The following is a 19,899-nucleotide window of genomic DNA, read 5'->3' on the forward strand; positions in this document are numbered from 1 at the left end:
TACAACAATACAGCAATACAATCAAAACAAAAAAATGTGTACATTTGAAAGTCAGAATCTTCAATAGATCAATTTCTATGTACCAAGATCACTGGGTGCAGGTATAGTGCCGGAATATACACAATGATTAGTCTTTAGGGTGGTTGTGTTCCGTTTGATATCCTTCTCCTATCACAGCAACTCACGAATCTTGCTGCTGTGTTTGCACATTGTTGTACTTCACCCAGCAGATATGGGAGTTTTTTGTCATTGGTCATGTTTTCAAAATCTCCGTGTGTGGTTGTAATCTGTGGGAAGTATGTGTCTCTGATGTCTTGGTACAATGGACAGACGGTTAGGAAGTGTAGCTCGGTTTCCACTTCATTTTGTGTGCAGTGGGTGCATAGTCTGTCTTCTCTCGGGATACAGGTCTGCCTGTGACGACCTTTCTCGATCGCAAGACTGTGCTCACTGAGTCTGTACCTAGTTAAGATTTTTCTTTGTTTTGGGTCAGTCACGGTGCTCAGGTATTCTGCCACTGCGTATTCTCTGTTTAGGGCCAGATAGCATTCACACACACACACACACACACACACACACACACACACACACACACACACACACACACACACACACACACACACACACACACACACACACACACACACACACACACACACACACACACACACATACCTAACTCATGCCTTTACAGACACGAGACACGCACATAATTCATTCTCAGGGAGAGAGAAAATCATGCATACATACAGACAGACATAAGAGAGTAGGCCTACATCTATTTCAGCAAATAACAAAAAAAAATAAACTGGGTTCTGCGTGGTTTCAAAGGAATTACAACTTAATAGAGACTTATTAATAGAGGCATATAATATTATTAATCTAATTGTTACATAGTGGTCACAAAAACGGGTCAAAGATATAAGTATGCCCTTGTCCCCGTCCTGTCCCGTCCCGTCCCGGCCCGGCCCGGCCGGAGACAGGGATGGAGAGAGACACAGATAAGATATAACCAGCTGGGTCTGAGTAAATCAGACAAGCAATTGTGCTCAAATATTAATGACGACAACAGGAGCATTAACTTACTTTTAAAACAACACAAAAACAATTGCATTTAAATAGTCATGATCCTCATTAACTTGTTTTTTAAACCACACCAATTTACCTTGAAGAATAAGAAAAAAGAAAGAGATAAGTACTCTCATAAGCTGTGAATTATGGTACCAAAAGAATGCAAAATAATTACGACCTATTTAAATGACCACTGTATCTAGTTAAAATATACATTTATGGGATTTTTCAGTAAATCAAGGCAGGATTTTCAGTAATGTCTTTAACCCTATGTCACCAAACGTATCATATATGATACACACATTACACAGATGTTTTAATAAATCAGTGTAATGAATACTTGGACCAAGAACCTGTTGTATCATATCTGACACATCCCCACTTCCCCCTGGACCATACCATTTGCACTGCAGGTAGTTACAGAGCCTCAGGTGGTCTGACCCAAAATGGCTGCCATCAACTAAACAGGAGAGGTTGATGCACTACTAACAAACAATTATTTTTTAAGCAGTTCGGGTACGTTTTCCTAGTATATCTTTACTAATATTTTGAAATAAGTGTTGGATAACTTGAATGCACTTATGAGCTCTCAAAATGTAGCATTTGAGTTTGTTTTTTATGATGTCAAAAGTGTTAGTATCATATTTGATACTACAGGTCTATAGTCCTTTACGATTTGTATCATATTTGATACTACAGGTCAAAATTTTATCCCACGATTTTGTAACCCTATTTTTTACACCCAGTGCCAATCTCTATGTAATCCTGGGCACTACACTCCCTCTGCCAACCTAGGGAGGCCAGGGCCGAGCTCATGCCTCCTTCAATGCATGAGAGCTAACTGACCTTCTTATCACCTGACAGGGGAGAGTTTCCCTGGTTGGACGTAGCGCGTGGAAGGAACACGTTATTCCAACCAGTTCCTTTCCCCTCCATCAGGCGCCCCGGCTGGCCAGGGGGAGGCAGTAAAACCGACTTGAAATACCCCTTTTAATACCCCTTGTATCAAATATGATACCACAAATAAATGATACAAAGGAATGTTAAAAAAATTAAACAAAATCTAAAATGTTTTAAGACCCAATAAAGTGTCCCTTTTCAAAATTTTGGAATTTTCTGACCTTTCCTTCATAGTTCAGGTTCTAGAGGGTTAAGGTGATAAAACATTTTAGCTTGTCAAACTCCCTGGCGGAGCTACTGACGTTACAAAAACAATAATTCAAAAACAAAGATCCAAATATATTGAACACCACTGAGACAATAAACTCTTGTTTGTCTAATTGTTATAATAAATGAAACAAAATAAAATGTAAAAAAATGTAATTAACTATTGAAGCATGATGTCTAATGATGACAACATGAACATCAATTCATCCGTTGGCCGACACAAATGTCAGGAAACAGGCGAATTGATGACTTGATTGGGGGAAAAATGTAACATGTATCTATATATATACATACATCCATGTACATACATAGATATACATCGACATACAGACACAGATTAAAACACCCAAAAAAAAGAAGAAACAAAGATCTATGTATTTAAAAAAAAATTAATACAAATTCCAAGCAAGCGTTAATCCTGGTGTAATATGTTAGTGTTGCCTTTTAGCGTGAATTCCTTTCTGACAGGCTCGTTCTACAAAAAAAAAATCTTTCTGACTACACGGGAGGAAGTGTACGTTGCCAGGCAACGGGACTATGACAGATCATAACGGAAACGGAATCTTCCGCAATGATTTGTGGGAAATGGTGTTATTTTTCCTTATTCTACCGGCTTTTTCTTTTCCAAGAGAAACAAACTGACAGACAGATCTAATATCTTTACATGACTGAATAGCAAGATCAACGGTTTGAATTATGGAGCATAAAACCGCGAGAGAGATAAGATTTTCTCTGCCCTCGCAGTCTCACACCCACACGCACAAACATTCACACTCGCAGTCAGGAATGAGTAATACCGGTCAGCGTTGGGTCAGGCAGGCGTTATACTACATATCTATCTGTTTTAAGTTGGTGAGAACATACAAATCAATGTTAACACTCATGATCGTTATCTATCATTTTATCTACGGCCTCCTGGTGGTGCTCATGTCTGATCATTACTTGAGGGGCCTGAGGGTCATCATTTACCTTCACACGGAGACATCGGAACGGGAAACCGTTCTGATCGCTAAGGACCGCACCTTGCGAAATCTGGTGTGCCATAATCTTAGGACAACATTTTGTTATCAAATCCCTGACTTCCCTAGTGTTGAGCCTGAGTTCTTCCATCTTGGCTTTAAGAGCAGCAAAACTGATATGAATGAGGCGTCGTTTCAAGGACCTTGAAGGCTCTTTTGAAAGTTTGAAGACTCAGAGGGCCTCTCGTCACTGAAAGCATTTTCCAATTTGGAAATGAAAGTGCTCAACAAGTTCCGCTTAATGTCTTTGCCCATGAATGCATAGAGAAACGGGTTCATGCAACTGTTTGCGTGTACAAGAGTCACTGATATCATCGTTCCAGTAATGAATGTGTTGTCACTGTTAATGTCTAGTAAAATGAAGATGTGGTAGGGAAGCCAACAGATGACAAAGGTGACTATCACAGCAGTCATGACTTTGAAGGGCATAATAGACCTGGCCATCCTGTTGTCCTGGATCCTTACAATGATAATAGAATAACACACAGTGATGATCACTAGTGGAAATACAAAGCCTAGAACAAAGCGAAAGACAGGGACACTTGTAGAGCTGAAGGGTAGAATTTCAAAATTGTTGTAGCATTGACTAGCCTGATTATGTTCTATTATGTCACGAACCACTAAGGCGGGAATGCTCAGCAGCATAGAAAAGAGCCAGGCAACAACAACTGCAATTGCTGCCCTTTTCAATGTGCGATTGCGATTGGCCCAAAACACATACACAACAACCACACAATGGTCAACACTGATAATCACCATCAGGAAGATGCTGCTGAACATGTTCAGAAACAAAACAAAGGAGGTGAACTTGCACATGAAAAGTCCAAAGTTCCAAGATCTGGTTGCTTGTAGACTGATGTTGAAAGGGAGCGTTGCACAGAAGATGAAGTCGGAGAGGGCCAGGCTGAGGTACCACGTTGCAGGGACTGTCCTCTTCTTCATCTTGAAGCCAATAACCCAGATGACCAGGCCATTCCCCAAAAGCCCTAGCAGGACGATGATCACATTTACCACAACCAGGGTGACACACCCTTCTTGACACACATATGGTGGTGATGATTTGTTAATGATGTATGGAGTGATATCGCTGTAATTATAATCTTCAATTGTTAGGCCATAATCATCTGTACTTGTAGGTGACAGAGTCGGTGATGGAGCAGATGTCATGGTGCACTCCTAAAGAAAAGGAAATACATCGATGTGTTAAGTTAAGTTCATTTTGGCCATACTACATTATGCATTTAGGGGTGTAACAATGAATCAACTTAATCGATTCTAAAAAATAATTGATAATCATTTTAATACAAAATAATTTTGAGGGAAACAATGTAAATGTACCTTTTTTCTTTCAAACCTTTTTAAACAGTGCAAATATCTGATCAACAAGCTCACTACGCATTGCAATGTGATGCGTTGTGAGCTTGTAGATCAGTTATTTATGTGCACTTTTAAGACAAAGTAGCCTATAACTGGTTAATCAAACTAATTGATTCAGTCGATTATACATTTTTTTGCAATAATTGCCAGATGCAGCCCTGGATGCATTTGTATCAATTTATTTGACATTTTGGGCTGCAGAAAGAAAGGCTCTTTATGCTATAGTTTTCCAGATTATACTTACAGTAATATACAAACACTAAAGAACATTTAGTAGACACTACATGAAACAACAACATTAGAACACAGCATCCAGGCCATATAGTTACATGAAAGAAATCTGCATTGTACAGTAAATGCAATTTGCAATAAAAAAGTATAGTAATTAATTAAAATAATTACAACCGAATATATTGAACTGTAAGTACTGAAAGAAAACGATGTAAATGAAAAAGCATTACAGTACACTGAAATATGTTGTACAACTGCAAAATCAAAGTCAATCAGAGATTCATTGATTGTTGGTATCAACATTCAACACATCTGTGCCACCTATGCATTCTATGTATTCTGTCCAACTGGATTGATAACATAATTAGAAAGAAGAGTGTGTAAACAAAGACAACTGTGGTGTAGTTATGTTTTACTTTTCCATTCCATATTTACCATTTTGCAACAAAAGTGCAAAATGTGTTTAGTGAGTGAGAATATAATTTACCAAAAAAAAAAAGAGTCTAACTACCTGAATGGGTCTCTAAGGTTTTGTCAAAAGCGTGACTGAATAGACAAATGGGTTTAGGCATTTGGTTCAGAGAACTGAGTTTAGTGTTTTAGCAATTCTAAAAAACTGGTATAGACTTTTTTCAATGAGATGGTGACTATCAGTCGTTATCTCTGATTCTGAGTTGAGATTAATATTTTTGCCTCATTGAATTTTTCCCTCTAACTGTGGTGCAAATGAGACAAAATATTATATCTGTGTGTTGCTTTTAAATTATATTTGAAACACGGGTAAAAGCAACACAAAAAAACTTTATGAGGCTTATGAGATAACCTAAAATGGAAAGTCTGTAAGTACAATCCACAGTATAGACAGGTATGTAGTAGAAGGCATGAGATCATACAAAACAAGGACATTCCTTCAAACTGTTAATATACTTGCAGTTTAAACATTTGTTGGAGAAATAATGTGCAAGTAAGTTCACTCACCTCATACAAGAACACCTTCTGAGAACAGATCTGGGTATGCAGTAGAAAAGAAGTTACTTATCTTTCAGTCACTCAATGAATTGTTTGTTTTTTATTCCTAGAGACTGCTACCCTTTCGGCATGCAAGGTGAACTAAGTAGTACGGAGAGGGAGGAGTGACCTAAGAGTTGATTTGACTTGTCTTATGTTGAATCAGCCTAACTAATTCTCAGTTTCAAATTCAATATTCTATGCCATACACAAAAGAAACACAACAGCCATGAAAAATCCAAGGACCCGTATGTATAATGTCTGTAACAACAACAACAAAATGTTATAATGCAGAGGGAAATGGAAGAAATAATTCACTGTTATGGCGATTTTGGACTGTCAAATATATTAAACACCCTGCCCTGAAGGCCAGCCTTGATTGAATCAACCCTTTGATCAAGCTGTATGTAAGGCCATGTCACACCTATTGTTTCTTTCAAATCAAATCAAACTGTATTTATATAGCATGTTTACAACAGCCCAAGCTGACCAATGTGCATGGTTAAAACAAAAACAATTCAAAGCATTAAAAGCAAATGGAAAAAAACAGAACAATTCAACAAAAACAGTTCAAAGCACCAAAACAAATGAAAAACATCAACAGATAATATGCATTAAAGGGGAATTTTGGACCACGGTTTTCTTACCTTTTCTATGATGTTATGATATCCTAGGATGAATGGTACAGTAGAAAAATGTCATAACTCCATCCCGGGTCCACCACAGCTAAAAACGTGCTCCAATAGGCCTTGCGCTAGATTACATATTTTGATAGCTTTTTTTGGATGAGATCTGACGTTCATAGTGACAGAACACTATGCAACGTGATTATCTTGAATGTGCCCCACCGGAAGTCTCGCTAGACGAAATTGAAATTTCGAGATTGAAATCTCGACTAACAAGACATGAACCAACAGACCACCTGGACACAGCAGATTCCTGACATGGTTTCACCATAGTTCACCCTAAACATACTATACTCATGACCTTTGCCTTCTAATTATCTAGAGTCCACATAAAGTCAGACTGTCAAGAAAGACCCCTCAGGTCGGCAAGGGTCAAGGGTCAAACTGCTTATAGGTGGGCAACAGTATAGGATGCAAACAGAGGTGTCAACCTTATCTTCATAGAATTTGGTCCTTCATAATGCTCATTATAAGACAATGGCACCATTTCTTTCTCTGTCTCATTGGTGGGCTATGGACAGTTCAGAAACCTGCCTACCAATGACGGTCAACACAAGGTCACAGCACGTTGTGAGCTTGTAGATTGGCTATTCTTTCATAGCTGATGCAGTGGTCGGCAACGGTTTTTGACATGAAGTGCCATCGTTTTTATGTTCTTTATTGTCAGTGTGCCACATCAACATCAAGTATTATTATGAAACATAAAAATAAGATTTTGATTGTTCAAACACTTAACAATGACTTTTGTGTTAAACATTTTTCTTTCACATCAGTATATTGATGATTAGACCTAAAGCAATAACCCCACGAGGCCATTTGATTGACTCTGCCTTGTCTGCTTGATCTTTGGAAGACCCCTCATGTTTAGTCTCCAAGTGACTCTTAAAACTGGATGGTCAGAAAACATTTTTAAAACATATTTATCCTTGAGGGATGGAATTCTCTCCTACTTTAGCTTTCTTTGCCTTTTTTCCCATTGTTCTCTGAGCCAGAACAGCAGCAGTGTGATCACTATCATTGTGAGCTGGCAAGAAGACCCAGCAGGCACAGGCTCCAAGGTGGACACAATACTATAGCATAGGCTGCGTGAATAGGAGAATGTGCAAGAGGTAATTTGCATACAGCATTTTAAGAAAAATACCTAACCCTTTCCTCTGTGCCAATAGTGGAACCTGTGCCTATAAGGTTGCCTACCCATGAGCTAAGTAGTATAGAATATGGGTTTTGTATTGATAGTAAATATCGTCAAAGTAAAGCAGAAGGAGCGAGTGCATTCTCCGGCAGCGGCGTCTGATGCCGCTGCCAGAGAATGCACTCGCTGTCCCTCATGTTAAGTTTTCAAATAATTGTAGTGGAGTAAAAAGTACAATATTTACCTATGACATGTAGAGTAGAAATATAAAGAATGAAATACCAAAGTACCAAAAATTGTAGCTAAGTACAGTACTTGAGTAAGTTACTTTACACCATCGTCTTGACGTACTCTCCCCCATTTCACCTTTTTGTTCACTATTGGATTGGGGTTGTTGGTTAAGACAACTTAACGTTTACGTTTGAATATTTGCAGTCATCAACTTAATACTGAATTGCTTGACACAGATTTAATTCATGTTCATGTTTTGCAACGCTGTCTGTGAAGCATAAGTACCACACAAAGACGTCAGGCAGTTTAAGGCACTTTAATGTCAGAAAGATTCACCTGAGACCAAATTTATCTCTCTCTGCACATGAATATACAAAATATGCATACTAACACTTGGTGCACAAACTCACATGTATATACACATAGACAGAGCATGACAATGTGGCCCTCTTTACACCTGGTATTAACACCTGTCCTCATTCACAAGAGCATTGGTTCTCAAAGTGGGGTCCGGGGACCCCTAGGGGTCCTTGGGGGGGGGGGTCCCCAGCTAAATTTGTTAATATAGCGTCACACTCGTTTTAACCATATTATATACTTTGGCTATTCAAAAATAGCAGATATACAAGCTCATAGCGCGGCACCGAGTGCTGCGCTATGAGCTTGTAGATCTGCTATTTTTGAGAAATCCCTGGCACAAAATATTTTTTAGATGGGGGGGGGGGGGGGGGGGTCCTGCAACCAAATACATATTATTTTGGGGGTCCTTGACATGAAAAGGTTTGAGAACCACTGCACTAGAGGACAGGTCAACTGCACACACCAACTGTAAATCCCCCCCCCCCCTCCCAATATTTATTAGTTGAGCCGCAAACATGAAACCAATGAAAAGTATTAAGAGCTTGTGACAAAATAACAACATTGGATCCATTGGAACGCAGGTTATTTTTTCCATTTCCTGAAAAGTAACGGTTTTGGACATACAAGGTTTCCAGCTGTCGCGACGATATACAATATGTCCTTGCTGTCGGGCAGAAACCTCTTATATCCATATCCATATTTTAACTTTGTTTTTTCGTAAATGAATGCCCTACTTGATCATACTACTACAGCGTCACACAAAAGCAGATACTTTTGCTATTTTTTTGTTTCGATCCTGAAAAGTAACAGTTTTGGACAAAAGGAGGTTTCCACCCGACTACTATACTGTATGTCACGCCATTTTTAAAACCTTTAGAATGACAGGACTCATGGGAAACAGAAACACTGCACCAGAGGGTACTGAAGCAGCTCACCTACTCTATGCACACTTCTAAGTTACCTGGTTGAAGGTGCCTTTTGTGGCATGGAGTTCAAACGTAATCCACTGCACTAGATGAACATGAACAGGAAGTACAGATCGAACTAGGAAGTGCAGACGAAATAAGACGTATGACGATCAACTCAAGATTGCAACTTAAGTTAAAACAAATTGAAAATATTTAACTGAATCTTTTTAAGGATGTAAATATGGCAAAAGTGGCAAAAATCTTAAATGAGAATAATACATGTAGGACTGGGCAATATGGAAAATTGTATACTAAATACATCTATTGAAATTGTGATGATAATATTGTGACGATAATTGTATTTATTTTTTCCAAAAATTGTAAAGGATCAAATTGGGCTTAAGTGATTAAAACCAGGAAAAGACAATATCACGATATCAATATACAGTAATATGGATAAACATATTGCCCTGCCTCATGTCTACATGCCATCTGGATACTAGTTGTATACTATAGCAACCTTTTGAATTTCAAGGACCCCCAGTTAGATATGATTCTCTTTAAATCTCGGGGACCCCCACCTACCTACACTGTAGAATCCTCAGTGTTCACTTATCTCTGAGAGTTACAGACCCGTTAAGAGTCAACTACAGCAGTGGCTGAAAGTAAGCCTGACCGATGAGATTTTTGAGTCCGATGCCAATCCCGATTTTAGAGAGTCCACTGATTACCAATGTTTTAAATGACATTTGTCAAAAAGTACAAAATCAATTCTAATCAATTTAAAAAAAGGGGGGGGAAAGTAGATTTTATTTGTTTTTTGAAAAAAAAAATTGTTTTGACTGCTTTGGTATCAGCAATTACGCAGCAAAACGTTTTTTGTTTAGTTTTTTTATAACGAAAACGTTTGACAACTACCGATTTAGAAGGCATTTGCAGAATCAGCCTTAATGGGTTAATATCAGGACACGTCGGCTGCATAATTGCCGATACCTTCAAACAATGGCTGATACATCGTTCTGGCCAATATATCGCTCTGACTCTAATTTCAACAAAATGGCCTCAGGTTTAAGGGCGATAACGTTAACATTTATCATCAGCACAGTTGATGGGTTTACAAGTTCGACACTGCAGCAGTACAGGTACAACTGTGTAATGAACATTAACACCAAATCCACCTTCGTCTCACAATACTTAGAACTCTCAGCATTCATAAATGAATATGAATTTAAGACTATTTAAGAATGTTTGAGGACCTGCGGACACCTGAATGCACAAATTTACCAGCCTCAAACTACAGGCCCCAGTGTGTACAGAAATACGAATCACCCTCGCAAGGAAACAAAATGATCCCCTATGTTGACAAAAATGACAATTGAAACCCCCCGTGTTATGGAAGGCAGTATCGAGGATGGGGAACATAAACACAACACAACATAATTCAGCTGTTTTCAATTCACTTAATTCAAGAACAGGATTCAAAAAGCCCTTTTGGCAGAATATATGATATTCTATTCATGTCCATCCTATAAATAAATAATTGCTAAATAAGCTAACAGCAAATTAATTGGCACTTCTCTATACCTGCAGAACTGAATTCAAAGTGAACTGACCAACAGCCCTGGTGTTGTATAGCTTTTTTTTTTACAAGGCATAGAGCAGAGTTATGCTTCTTGCCGTTGCTTGGTTCAATCAATCAAGTATTGGCTCTTTTTGACTACAAAACATAAACCAGAACCTTCCATAACCATGAAACATTCCAGAAGCCGTGAATTTCTTTGATGTTTTTTGTTTGTTTTTTTGTTTAGTTTTCATTTCTATTATAACCACAACCACCCTTGAAGGGGGCGGTAACTCATAAAAAAGAAAACTTTTTATAATAATTATAATTAAAAAAATAGCAGAAAGGTTCAAGCTTGTAGATCAGCAATTTGAAAGTATACGTTCTGAGTACCTCCTGAGCAGGTCCCAAATTAGGTTCTGAGAACCTCAACTGACACCGAGCCGTACCATATGGAAACAAATCCAGAACCTGTTAAATTACGTTTCATGACACAGCACGGCTTAGTTGTTGTAGAGGAAAAGAGCCATTGGAGCTTGGGGAATGATATACGCTGAGCTACCATTGGTCTGACTTGAGGAGAGCATCATAGGTTGTGAAGGCACTTGGGAGAACCACCTGTTGAGATGTTGACACTTCCTCTGACTGGACGACGGCTGGCTTCTTGAGTCTAACTCATCAGGAAGCTTCAACACACAAAACAAAATGCTGAATCAATGAAAAGCCCAAACCGAGCATGACTTCATCCAATCCTAGATAATCAATTAAATAAGATATGTGTGTGTCTGATATTGTGTTTCCGACTCTCATAATGTGTTATTCATTATGCTGACTTAAGTCCAATTTATGCTTTAAGCACAACGAAAGTGATGCAAAACAACAACAATGTGTGGGAGAGTGTGTGCATAGAACCTCCACCGACGCCTTCATAAAATGTTGCATACTTTGTTTGGTTGGGAAGGTGCACGTGACAACATCCACGTTGTGACTACAAACAGCGCTGTCGTGTCGGCGAGTCAGACAGTATGAACGCTCAAAACTCATAACCTTGTGAGACACATGGTGCGACGTGTCGGTCGACACTTGTCATTCCAAGCATAAATTGGACTTGTATGAGTGAGTGAATAAAGGCTGTTAAAATGGACTTTAACTTTATAACACTTCAGGGGTCATTTTTACACCTACCCAGGCTGTTGTGTACCCCAGACCCCTTTTAAGTTGCTTAAATGTGATATTCATTTGAGGAAGCCCCCCTTCCATCCAATAGAAGCCAATTCATCATCAAACTCCACTTAGACTTAGCCTGATTATCAGACTGAAGCTGCGTGGAGCTTCAGTCTGACATTAGCTTCAGTGTAGGCGATTACAAGGGGGAGGGGATTAGAATTTCCCTAAAAAATTTGAATTGGTTTAGAATTTCCCTAAACCAATCACAAGGGATCACCACCCCCTGGAGGGGCAGTCCACTCAGAGAGTGGGCGGGGTCTATGGTATGGAACCAGGCTACGTTAGACTCATTGTAAACACAAAGTCTATCTATCCATCTATCTACTACACACATACCTGTAGGGGTATCCGTGGTACTTAGCTCTGAAAATGGACAAGAGCCAACTGAAGAAAAGCATCACCAGACCAATACCTGCAACACACATTACTGATGCACACGCACGCACACACACACACACACACACACACACACAAGTGTTTCAGGATACAGATCACGGATACAGGAAGCATTGTCTCCTCCATATGTGGCGACTGCCACTAGTAGAACTCATCAATATAACAACATTTTGACTATCATATCAATAGGTTATCAACACAAACTAGGTTCCAATGTTCTGCATAGAATCAGTATTTAATCACTTTAAACTAATACATTTTTGTATTAAAAAAAAACGTTTGATTGTATTGTTGATAACAAAATATTGGTGTGTGTGTGTTTGTGTGATATAAGTGTGTATTGGTTGACATACTCTTCCTCTTCCCAATATCCAGGTCGGAGGTGGCAGCCTCACATAGCAGCACTATTCCCATGGTAACAGCAGCATCTGACACCCAGGTCAAAGGTCAAACCTTACAAAGTTGCGAGTACTTTCCATGAACATTGTCAAACAGCAACTAGATGAATGATTGTCTTCTTAGCTGTGACAACGTAGCACTGTGTTGCTCGGTCGAGAGCTGGTTGTAGCTTCTCGTGAATTACGTGCTTGTTGTAGTTGCAACAAACAGTATTGTGATTGTACAACCTACGGTTCAAGAGTTATAGGCCAAAACGTGGAGCGGGCTGTTATAGTGCCACCACTAGACCCGACTGGAAAAGACACTCACAGACTCACACACGGACTAGCCTCGGAAACCCAGGCTTTTTTTTTTGTTACAAAAGAAAAAAAGCCTGGGGGAGCGATGCAGGAACGATGGTCTTGGACCTTGTTATCTCCTAACCAATCAGAGTGCAGAGGGGCGTCGCTCTAAATTTGGTGACATCAGCGTGCTCCGTGCACAGGCCGAGGGGGGGAGGGGAGGGGAGGCGGGGACATAGATTGGTGAAGCAATAGGAAGCCACGCACAAATCCAGGCGGCTGTGTTTGGGTCCGCCCTTCAAGACCATGGATTGAGCTCGTAGCCTCAGGCTACACACGGACAGACAGGAGCGAAAACATAAGTCCCCGGCCTGGCGGAGACAACAAAGACTTTATATAAAGTAGTGGTGAAGGATACTGAAGACCAGAACGATGTGGGTCTCTGCTACAAACTGAGCCTGACTGCTGCCATGGATGTAACTCTGAAAACACAAAAGAACAAATAAAACAAACAAGGTCACAATGTTGTGAGCTTGTTAGATATGCTATGTTTCACTATTATTTCAATAGGGTTTAAGTGGTTAATTCATGAGGCATTTTTGTAAGTTTGGATCCCGGGGAGACACCAAATGTATCTTTTGGGCCTCGAGCTGAAAAGGTTTGGGAACCCCTGGAGCACAGCCACCAAAGCAGCAGCTTACCACTTGTCCAGTGTTGGGGTTCTTGTGTGCATAGGGTGGTCCTCGGATGTGATTCCACATCTGCCCCGAAGTCATGATTAGGCAAAAGCACTGCAATGACACACACAAACATAACATTGTTGTGGGGTGGAAACCTTGCATGTCCAAGACCCTTACTTTTAACAACATTTGAAAAAGAACCTGTGTTCCAATGGATCCCACTTAGATAACCCCTTGTGTACAGGATATTCAGTGAAGGACACTTTTGAGCCAACAACTGTAATGGAATATAATACATTGGAGTTTAAATACCTATGCTTAGTGATGGGTCAAACCACTGAAACCTTCCAGGCAATTGTGTTAAAAATAGGTTCACTATTGTGCTTCATTTAACACAGTGCATGTGACTGGCATCTGCTGGTGAAATGGGTGCAGTGCAGTCAAATTAGGCAGAGTCATCATTACTGGATATGTGTGATGCACTTTTGAGTTTGATTTTTTGTTTGACTAAAGTTACATTAGTTTTCAATAAAATGTGCTCTATTAACTCTTTGACTGCCAGAGTATTTTCATAAAGTACTCCCCCAGTGCCAGCAATTTTCGTGTTTTTTTATTTTTATATTTTGAATTTTTCTCATGAAAATAATTTAAGGGGACATAATGTAAAGACCCAGCACAAATCCGCCACTAGAGTGCAGCACATGACAGCTAGATCAGGTCGTTGGGTCTCTCTCAGCCTTCTTGATAGATTAGACAGAGAAAAACATGAAAACGGAAGTGACGTCGTCCCAGATTGTTTTGATCGCCAAAATGCCGTCGTGATACACGACGGCGATGACTGATCGTCACCCAGACCATAGATTATAGAAGAGAAACTGTCCGTTTGTCCGTCATACCGTGTGAAAGACCGTTTATTTACCTATTTTGGACGAAAATGACTGGGGAAAAGAATCAAAAACCGGAAACGGAATCCAGGTCATGAAACCGGATGCAGATGTCCGTGAAGTAAGTGGAACTCGAGAATAACATTGAATATTAAGCAGCATAGCGCAATCAGAGATTAAACAATGAACGCGCGTCCAGCGCGTCGAGCGCGTCGACGGCCAACTGGACAAAGTAGCACTTGACGCGTTATCGCGTCGTCCGCAGTCAAAGAGTTAAGATTGACTGGCAGATTTATTTAGATTTAGGTTGACATGGTTCTGTTACAAATTGAGATTATATACTGGTCAGAGGGTGTGCAAGTCATTATAGGTGAAAAGTTTAATTAAAAAATAAACAAACAGTGACAATAGCAGATCTAAAAGCTCATAGATAGAGCTATTTTCACTGTTTTTGAATGACACCGGTGTGTGCCAAATATAAAGTAACGCTTACAATTGTGCTTCTTGATTATTTGATTACCGTAAATTTCGGACTATAAGCCGCGACTTTTTTCCAATTTTTCGACCCTGCGGCTTATATAACGGTGCGGCTTATCTATGGGTTTTTACAGCTAACGGCCACTAGGGGACCTCCTAAATCTATGGATTTTACACCCGCGGCTTATAGTCCAGTGCGGCTTATATATGTACAAATCATTCAATTTAGCTGCTGCGGCTTATATTCAGGTGCGGCTTATATAAAATTACAGGTAATCGAAAAAGTGAGTTGTGTGTGTGTGTGACTGTGTGTATTACCAGTGCAGAGAAGGCCCAGACATTCTTGTTGAAAAGAAACTCTAGGTTGTGACGTCGAAGATAGGCCAGTCCACCAATCACAGCCAAGAGGAAGCCCAGGAGGAGGGGTCCTGCGTAGTTGGGAGGACGAATCACACGGATCTAAACACACACACACACACACAATCAGTATAACAATTAAGCACTCAGTTATAAAATTACCTATAGGACCAGTTATTTTCACTAGTTGTAAAATGTTGACATTTCTTGAAACATTTCGCCAAAATGAGGATTGATTACGAATCCATTATTTTATTAAATGATAGATTCTCTGTTATTTTTTTAATAATCTGTTCAATTAGTTCGATTAACAGTTGCACCCTTAGATCTATATTTGCATGCTTGCTTTGTACTTACGTGTACATCCATCCTGTCTGCCACCCATCTCGCCAGCTGTTCAGCTGCAAAGCCTCTGACCTGCAGCTCGAAGGTATCAGCTCGACGAGGTTTCCCTTTGGCTGGGAAATGCAGGAATGTCGGGGCAGAATTCATGTTCAGCTGGAATTGAAAGATTGATTGCATTACACACACATATATAGAAACACACAATACCTAAAAATAGGACACTTCATTGATTAGTATGTGTCATTGGATTTAGAAAAATGGCATCGACATCAACAAAGTCGTGTCAGCCCCATCTCTCTCCCCATTTCCTGTCGGCCTACTTTCCCTATCCCTCTTTAAATAAAGGCATTTAAAAAAAAGAAATATGACTGCGTGTGCGTGACCCCCTTTCGTGCGCTGCCCGATGTCAGCGGTTTGTTGACATGGAACTACTCTAGTGACCCTGTGATTAGGTAAATGGTCTTCATCAATCATAAATATTTCTGAGACAAACTGACACTTCACACATCATTCACCCATGCAGAACTCTTCATTCGGGGACTTGGGAGAATAAAATCAGAATCTCACCATCTGAAATACATCCGAGCCTTCGTCAAAATCCACAGTTGCAAAGAAGACTTTGTTGGTGAAGGCAGAGGAGTAACGCCAAGAATTGGCCAGCACCTGAAACTCTTCATCAGCTTGTCTAAAATATAAAGAATAGATTTAATAATGGTACTACAATACCAAACCGTCCTCACAATGTTTGTGATCTGGTCTCTGGCATTACAGATGACTTGAACATTCATTGAATAACCAAAATGATGATTTTGACAATGATTTTTGCCATAATCGAGTCATCATGTCAAATTACTTTCAAAACATCAAAGACCGGGAACAACACAAATGTTTCAAATAATTGTGGTCAGGAGATTATGTATTAATTGTGCCAGGCCTAAGTAGTGGTATAGGTGGTATTATGTACTTGCAGACGCCACACTGTCTTTGTGGCTGTAGTGCTGTGAACATGATGACCACGGAGTAGTTTCTGGGGGGCGCCTTAACAAAGCGACGGAACTTATCTCCATTCATCCTGATGACGGAACGTTTGGACGCCCACTCCATCATCTGACCCACCTTCTCCGACAGCAAAGACTGAGGGTGACAACAAACAAGACACAAAAATGAGCAAAGGCCAACCGAGAGATATATACATATATATATATATATACATATACACACACACATATGTATATATATATATAACTTTTGAATAGGAAATAAAATACAGATCAGCTTATGTGTATTTTATATTTACTATTTTACTTGTTTGCTTTTCATTGTATAACTAAAGTTAAAGTGGAATTTCACTTCATAACACTTGTGGGGTCATTGTCACATCTACTTGGGCTTTTGTGTGCACCCTAGTCAGTTTAAGTTGATTGATTCAATGGTCGAAAGTGGTTATTAAAATCAGGACAAATCGGTTGCACAAAAAAGGGAAATAAAAATATATGGCTAAAATACCAGCCAGACCTACATATTGGTCTGACTCAGTTGGTCTGACTCAGTTAAAAACAGTTAAAACAGCAGTTCCTATAGTATTGCATAATTGCATATTGCCACTCCACTTCCTGTGTCAGGTCTCCACTAGGCTTCTCCACCAGCCTTCATGTAGGTAGTAGGTACAGTAGGCTCATACACCTGGTACTACCATCATGAAATCTGCATAATCCCTTGATGACGGATCTGATCGTGTACTTAAACAGTTATGCCATCTGTGCATTGTGAGTTGATCAAATAATTTGCTGCACAATGAAATGCATAACGCAAAACAGGTTATTTATCCACAAGTATGGGTGGGGGGGTGGGGGGGGGGTCTGTTCACATTGGGCAACATGCAATTTGTGCAAATTATGAAAACATAAGACTTAAATGATTATTATGCCACTCTCCAAATGATCCCTTCCCAATAATCTACTTCATTGTCATTGGGTACATTTTCTCCATCACTGCAATTATTCATTACAGTGACCATCAAAGATAATGTAACTATTCAAATGAGCAAAGCCCAGATAATTCAACTTTACTTAATTGATGATGGCTTTAAAAAAAGTTAAGATGAAGTTATCCATTGCCCACATTCACCCTTATTTCCTTATTAAATGTAACAGACTACCCAATGTATTATTTCAAAGTGAACCTTATTTCCTTATTAAATATAACATGGGCTACCCAATGTATTATTTCAAAGTGAGCCTTATTTCCTTATTAAATGTAACATAGGCTACCCAATGTATTATTTCAAAGTGAACCTTATTTCCTTATTACATGTAAGTTAACATAGCAGACTACCCAATGTATCATGTCAAAGTGAACGTTATTTCCTTATTAAATGTAACATAGGCTACCCAATGTATCATGTCAAAGTGAACGTTATTTCCTTATTAAATGTAACATAGGCTACCCAATGTATCATCATGTCAAAGTGAAAGTTGTCAAAGAATTAAGACTTTATTATCACGTTAGCCAATAGCCGTTTGGAATCTCTCCCTCCGCTATATCCGAGATGAGGTCCCGCTGCGTCGGGTTCCGGCCGAGTGCGACACCGGCAAACGGTGGCCAATATTGTAAATTCTTACCTTTTTCCGCACATCGAATCAAAAAAATAAAAGTATTCCCCCCTGCTCTCAGATGTTTTACATTTTAGCAGTCAAGAAATGTTAAGTGACGGGTTGAAAAAAACGTTTAAATCGCTTATTTAGTCAGCCTGTGCCATGTTTTCCCAATGCAACCTTAACCGGAGCACTACTATGCATGCAGACAGGGGTTGACTGGCCACAGGCTGACTAAATAAGCAATTTAAACGCTTGTTTCAACCCGTCGGTTAAATGTTCTTGTCCGCTAAAATGTAAAACATCTGAGAGCAGGAGGGACGACCTTTACTTTTTGGATACGATGTGCGGGGAAATGTAAGAATCAACAATATTGGCCACCATTCGCCGGTGTCGCACTCTGCAGGCAGCCTACGCAGCGGGACCTCATCTCGGAGCTACACAGCGGAGGAAGAGGTTCCGATTGGAGCTAGTTAGCCAACAGCCTATATCGGTTGTTTAGTTTAGCTTAGCATCAGTGACCACAATAAGCCACAATGTAAACTGTGCTTGAATTCAAACCGCGTCCTGTTCCCATTAATAAAATTTAAAAAACGAATTAAATAATTATTTTTTATAATATGTACCTCTTTCTTCTTCTGTGCATCAGAAGGAGCGTCATTGAACACACACAGCAGAAATAAAGCAAATAAAAGTTTGTGGAACATTTTGTCGACCCGCCGCCGTCACTCACAGACAAGCCTGAAGATTTGTGCTCCGTCGTACGATGGTTCAGCGTGCTTTAAAAATAGCAGACCTACAAGCTCACAACGCGTCGCGGACGCGACACGTTGTGAGCTTGTAGATCTGCTATTGTCAGGCACGCGACACCTCCGGGGGACGAAATATAAGTCAGGCGTTACGCTACTGCCGCAAGACTCCTGTCACTTTACTATTGGTGGGGTTTCAGCCAATGAGCACACGGCGATCTCCTGTCACGTGTTCTTTCAGCCAATGAGCGTAATGATCGGTGATCTGTTTTTTGCGTTAACCACCGCCCAATGGTTTCTATTCACAAGCTCAGTGTTCAGATCCGGTTTAGAGCCCGCCTACTGTATCCGGTTATCTGTACGATAACATTACATGCAACCACACATTCTGTTTCCGTATTCGGACTCGTAACATGGAAGTGTATTCGATCTTACTCTAGCTCCTTTGGGCTGTGTTCAAAGGCTCATTATAATTTATATTTACGATAACATATTAGGTTTCTAAAACGTTAACGAGTGTTTTAACATCAATTCTCGAGCATTTTCATGATATATCCACGGTGTTTTATTTTGATTTCTCTCCTAATTTTGTATTCAGAAATATTCCGCCCTGATACATGACTTGCCATTTGACAGACATGGATGAACTTCAACATAGTGTTTACACTTTCTCTATTTACAACCCATACATCTACATAAACGTTCACATTTCAAATATAAAGTACTTAACTCATGGCCATGGATATTAAAATTATGTTC

General features: G+C 39.7%; 1 protein-coding gene across 2 annotated transcripts; it reads right to left on the reverse strand.

Moving 5' to 3' along the window:
• Window positions 1–8,223: 8,223 nt before the first annotated feature.
• magt1 (magnesium transporter 1) lies at window positions 8,224–19,135 on the reverse strand. 2 transcript variants are annotated; one of them, XR_013932192.1, is made up of 11 exons: window positions 19,018–19,135; window positions 16,762–16,931; window positions 16,365–16,482; window positions 15,810–15,950; window positions 15,414–15,554; window positions 13,756–13,845; window positions 13,473–13,536; window positions 12,728–12,802; window positions 12,315–12,405; window positions 9,091–11,437; window positions 8,224–9,015 (listed from the first exon to the last, which is right to left on the reverse strand). XR_013932192.1 is itself a non-coding variant. In XM_080415242.1 (10 exons), exons 1-10 carry the CDS (start codon window positions 19,096–19,098, stop codon window positions 11,422–11,424), a joined length of 987 nt encoding a protein of 328 aa, XP_080271368.1. In that variant the 5' UTR covers window positions 19,099–19,135; the 3' UTR covers window positions 8,224–11,421. The 2 variants fall into 2 exon arrangements, 1 of the variants encoding a protein (XP_080271368.1); XM_080415242.1 differs by having other exon boundaries at window positions 8,224–11,437.
• Window positions 19,136–19,899: the final 764 nt, after the last annotated feature.

The sequence above is a fragment of the Gymnoscopelus braueri genome (genome assembly GCF_963280865.1).
Source record: "Gymnoscopelus braueri genome assembly, chromosome: 20".
Taxonomy (NCBI): domain Eukaryota; kingdom Metazoa; phylum Chordata; class Actinopteri; order Myctophiformes; family Myctophidae; genus Gymnoscopelus; species Gymnoscopelus braueri.

Coding starts and splice junctions, on each gene's coding strand:
- magt1 (XM_080415242.1), bottom strand. CDS start 19,098: ATGTTCCACAAACTTTTATTTGCTTTATTTCTGCTGTGTGTGTTCAAT. Junction 13,846..15,413: donor TCTGGGCCTTCTCTGCACTG/GTAATACACACA, acceptor GTGTCATTGCAG/TGCTTTTGCCTAATCATGAC. Junction 12,803..13,472: donor CCACATCGTTCTGGTCTTCA/GTATCCTTCACC, acceptor CCTGGGTGTCAG/ATGCTGCTGTTACCATGGGA.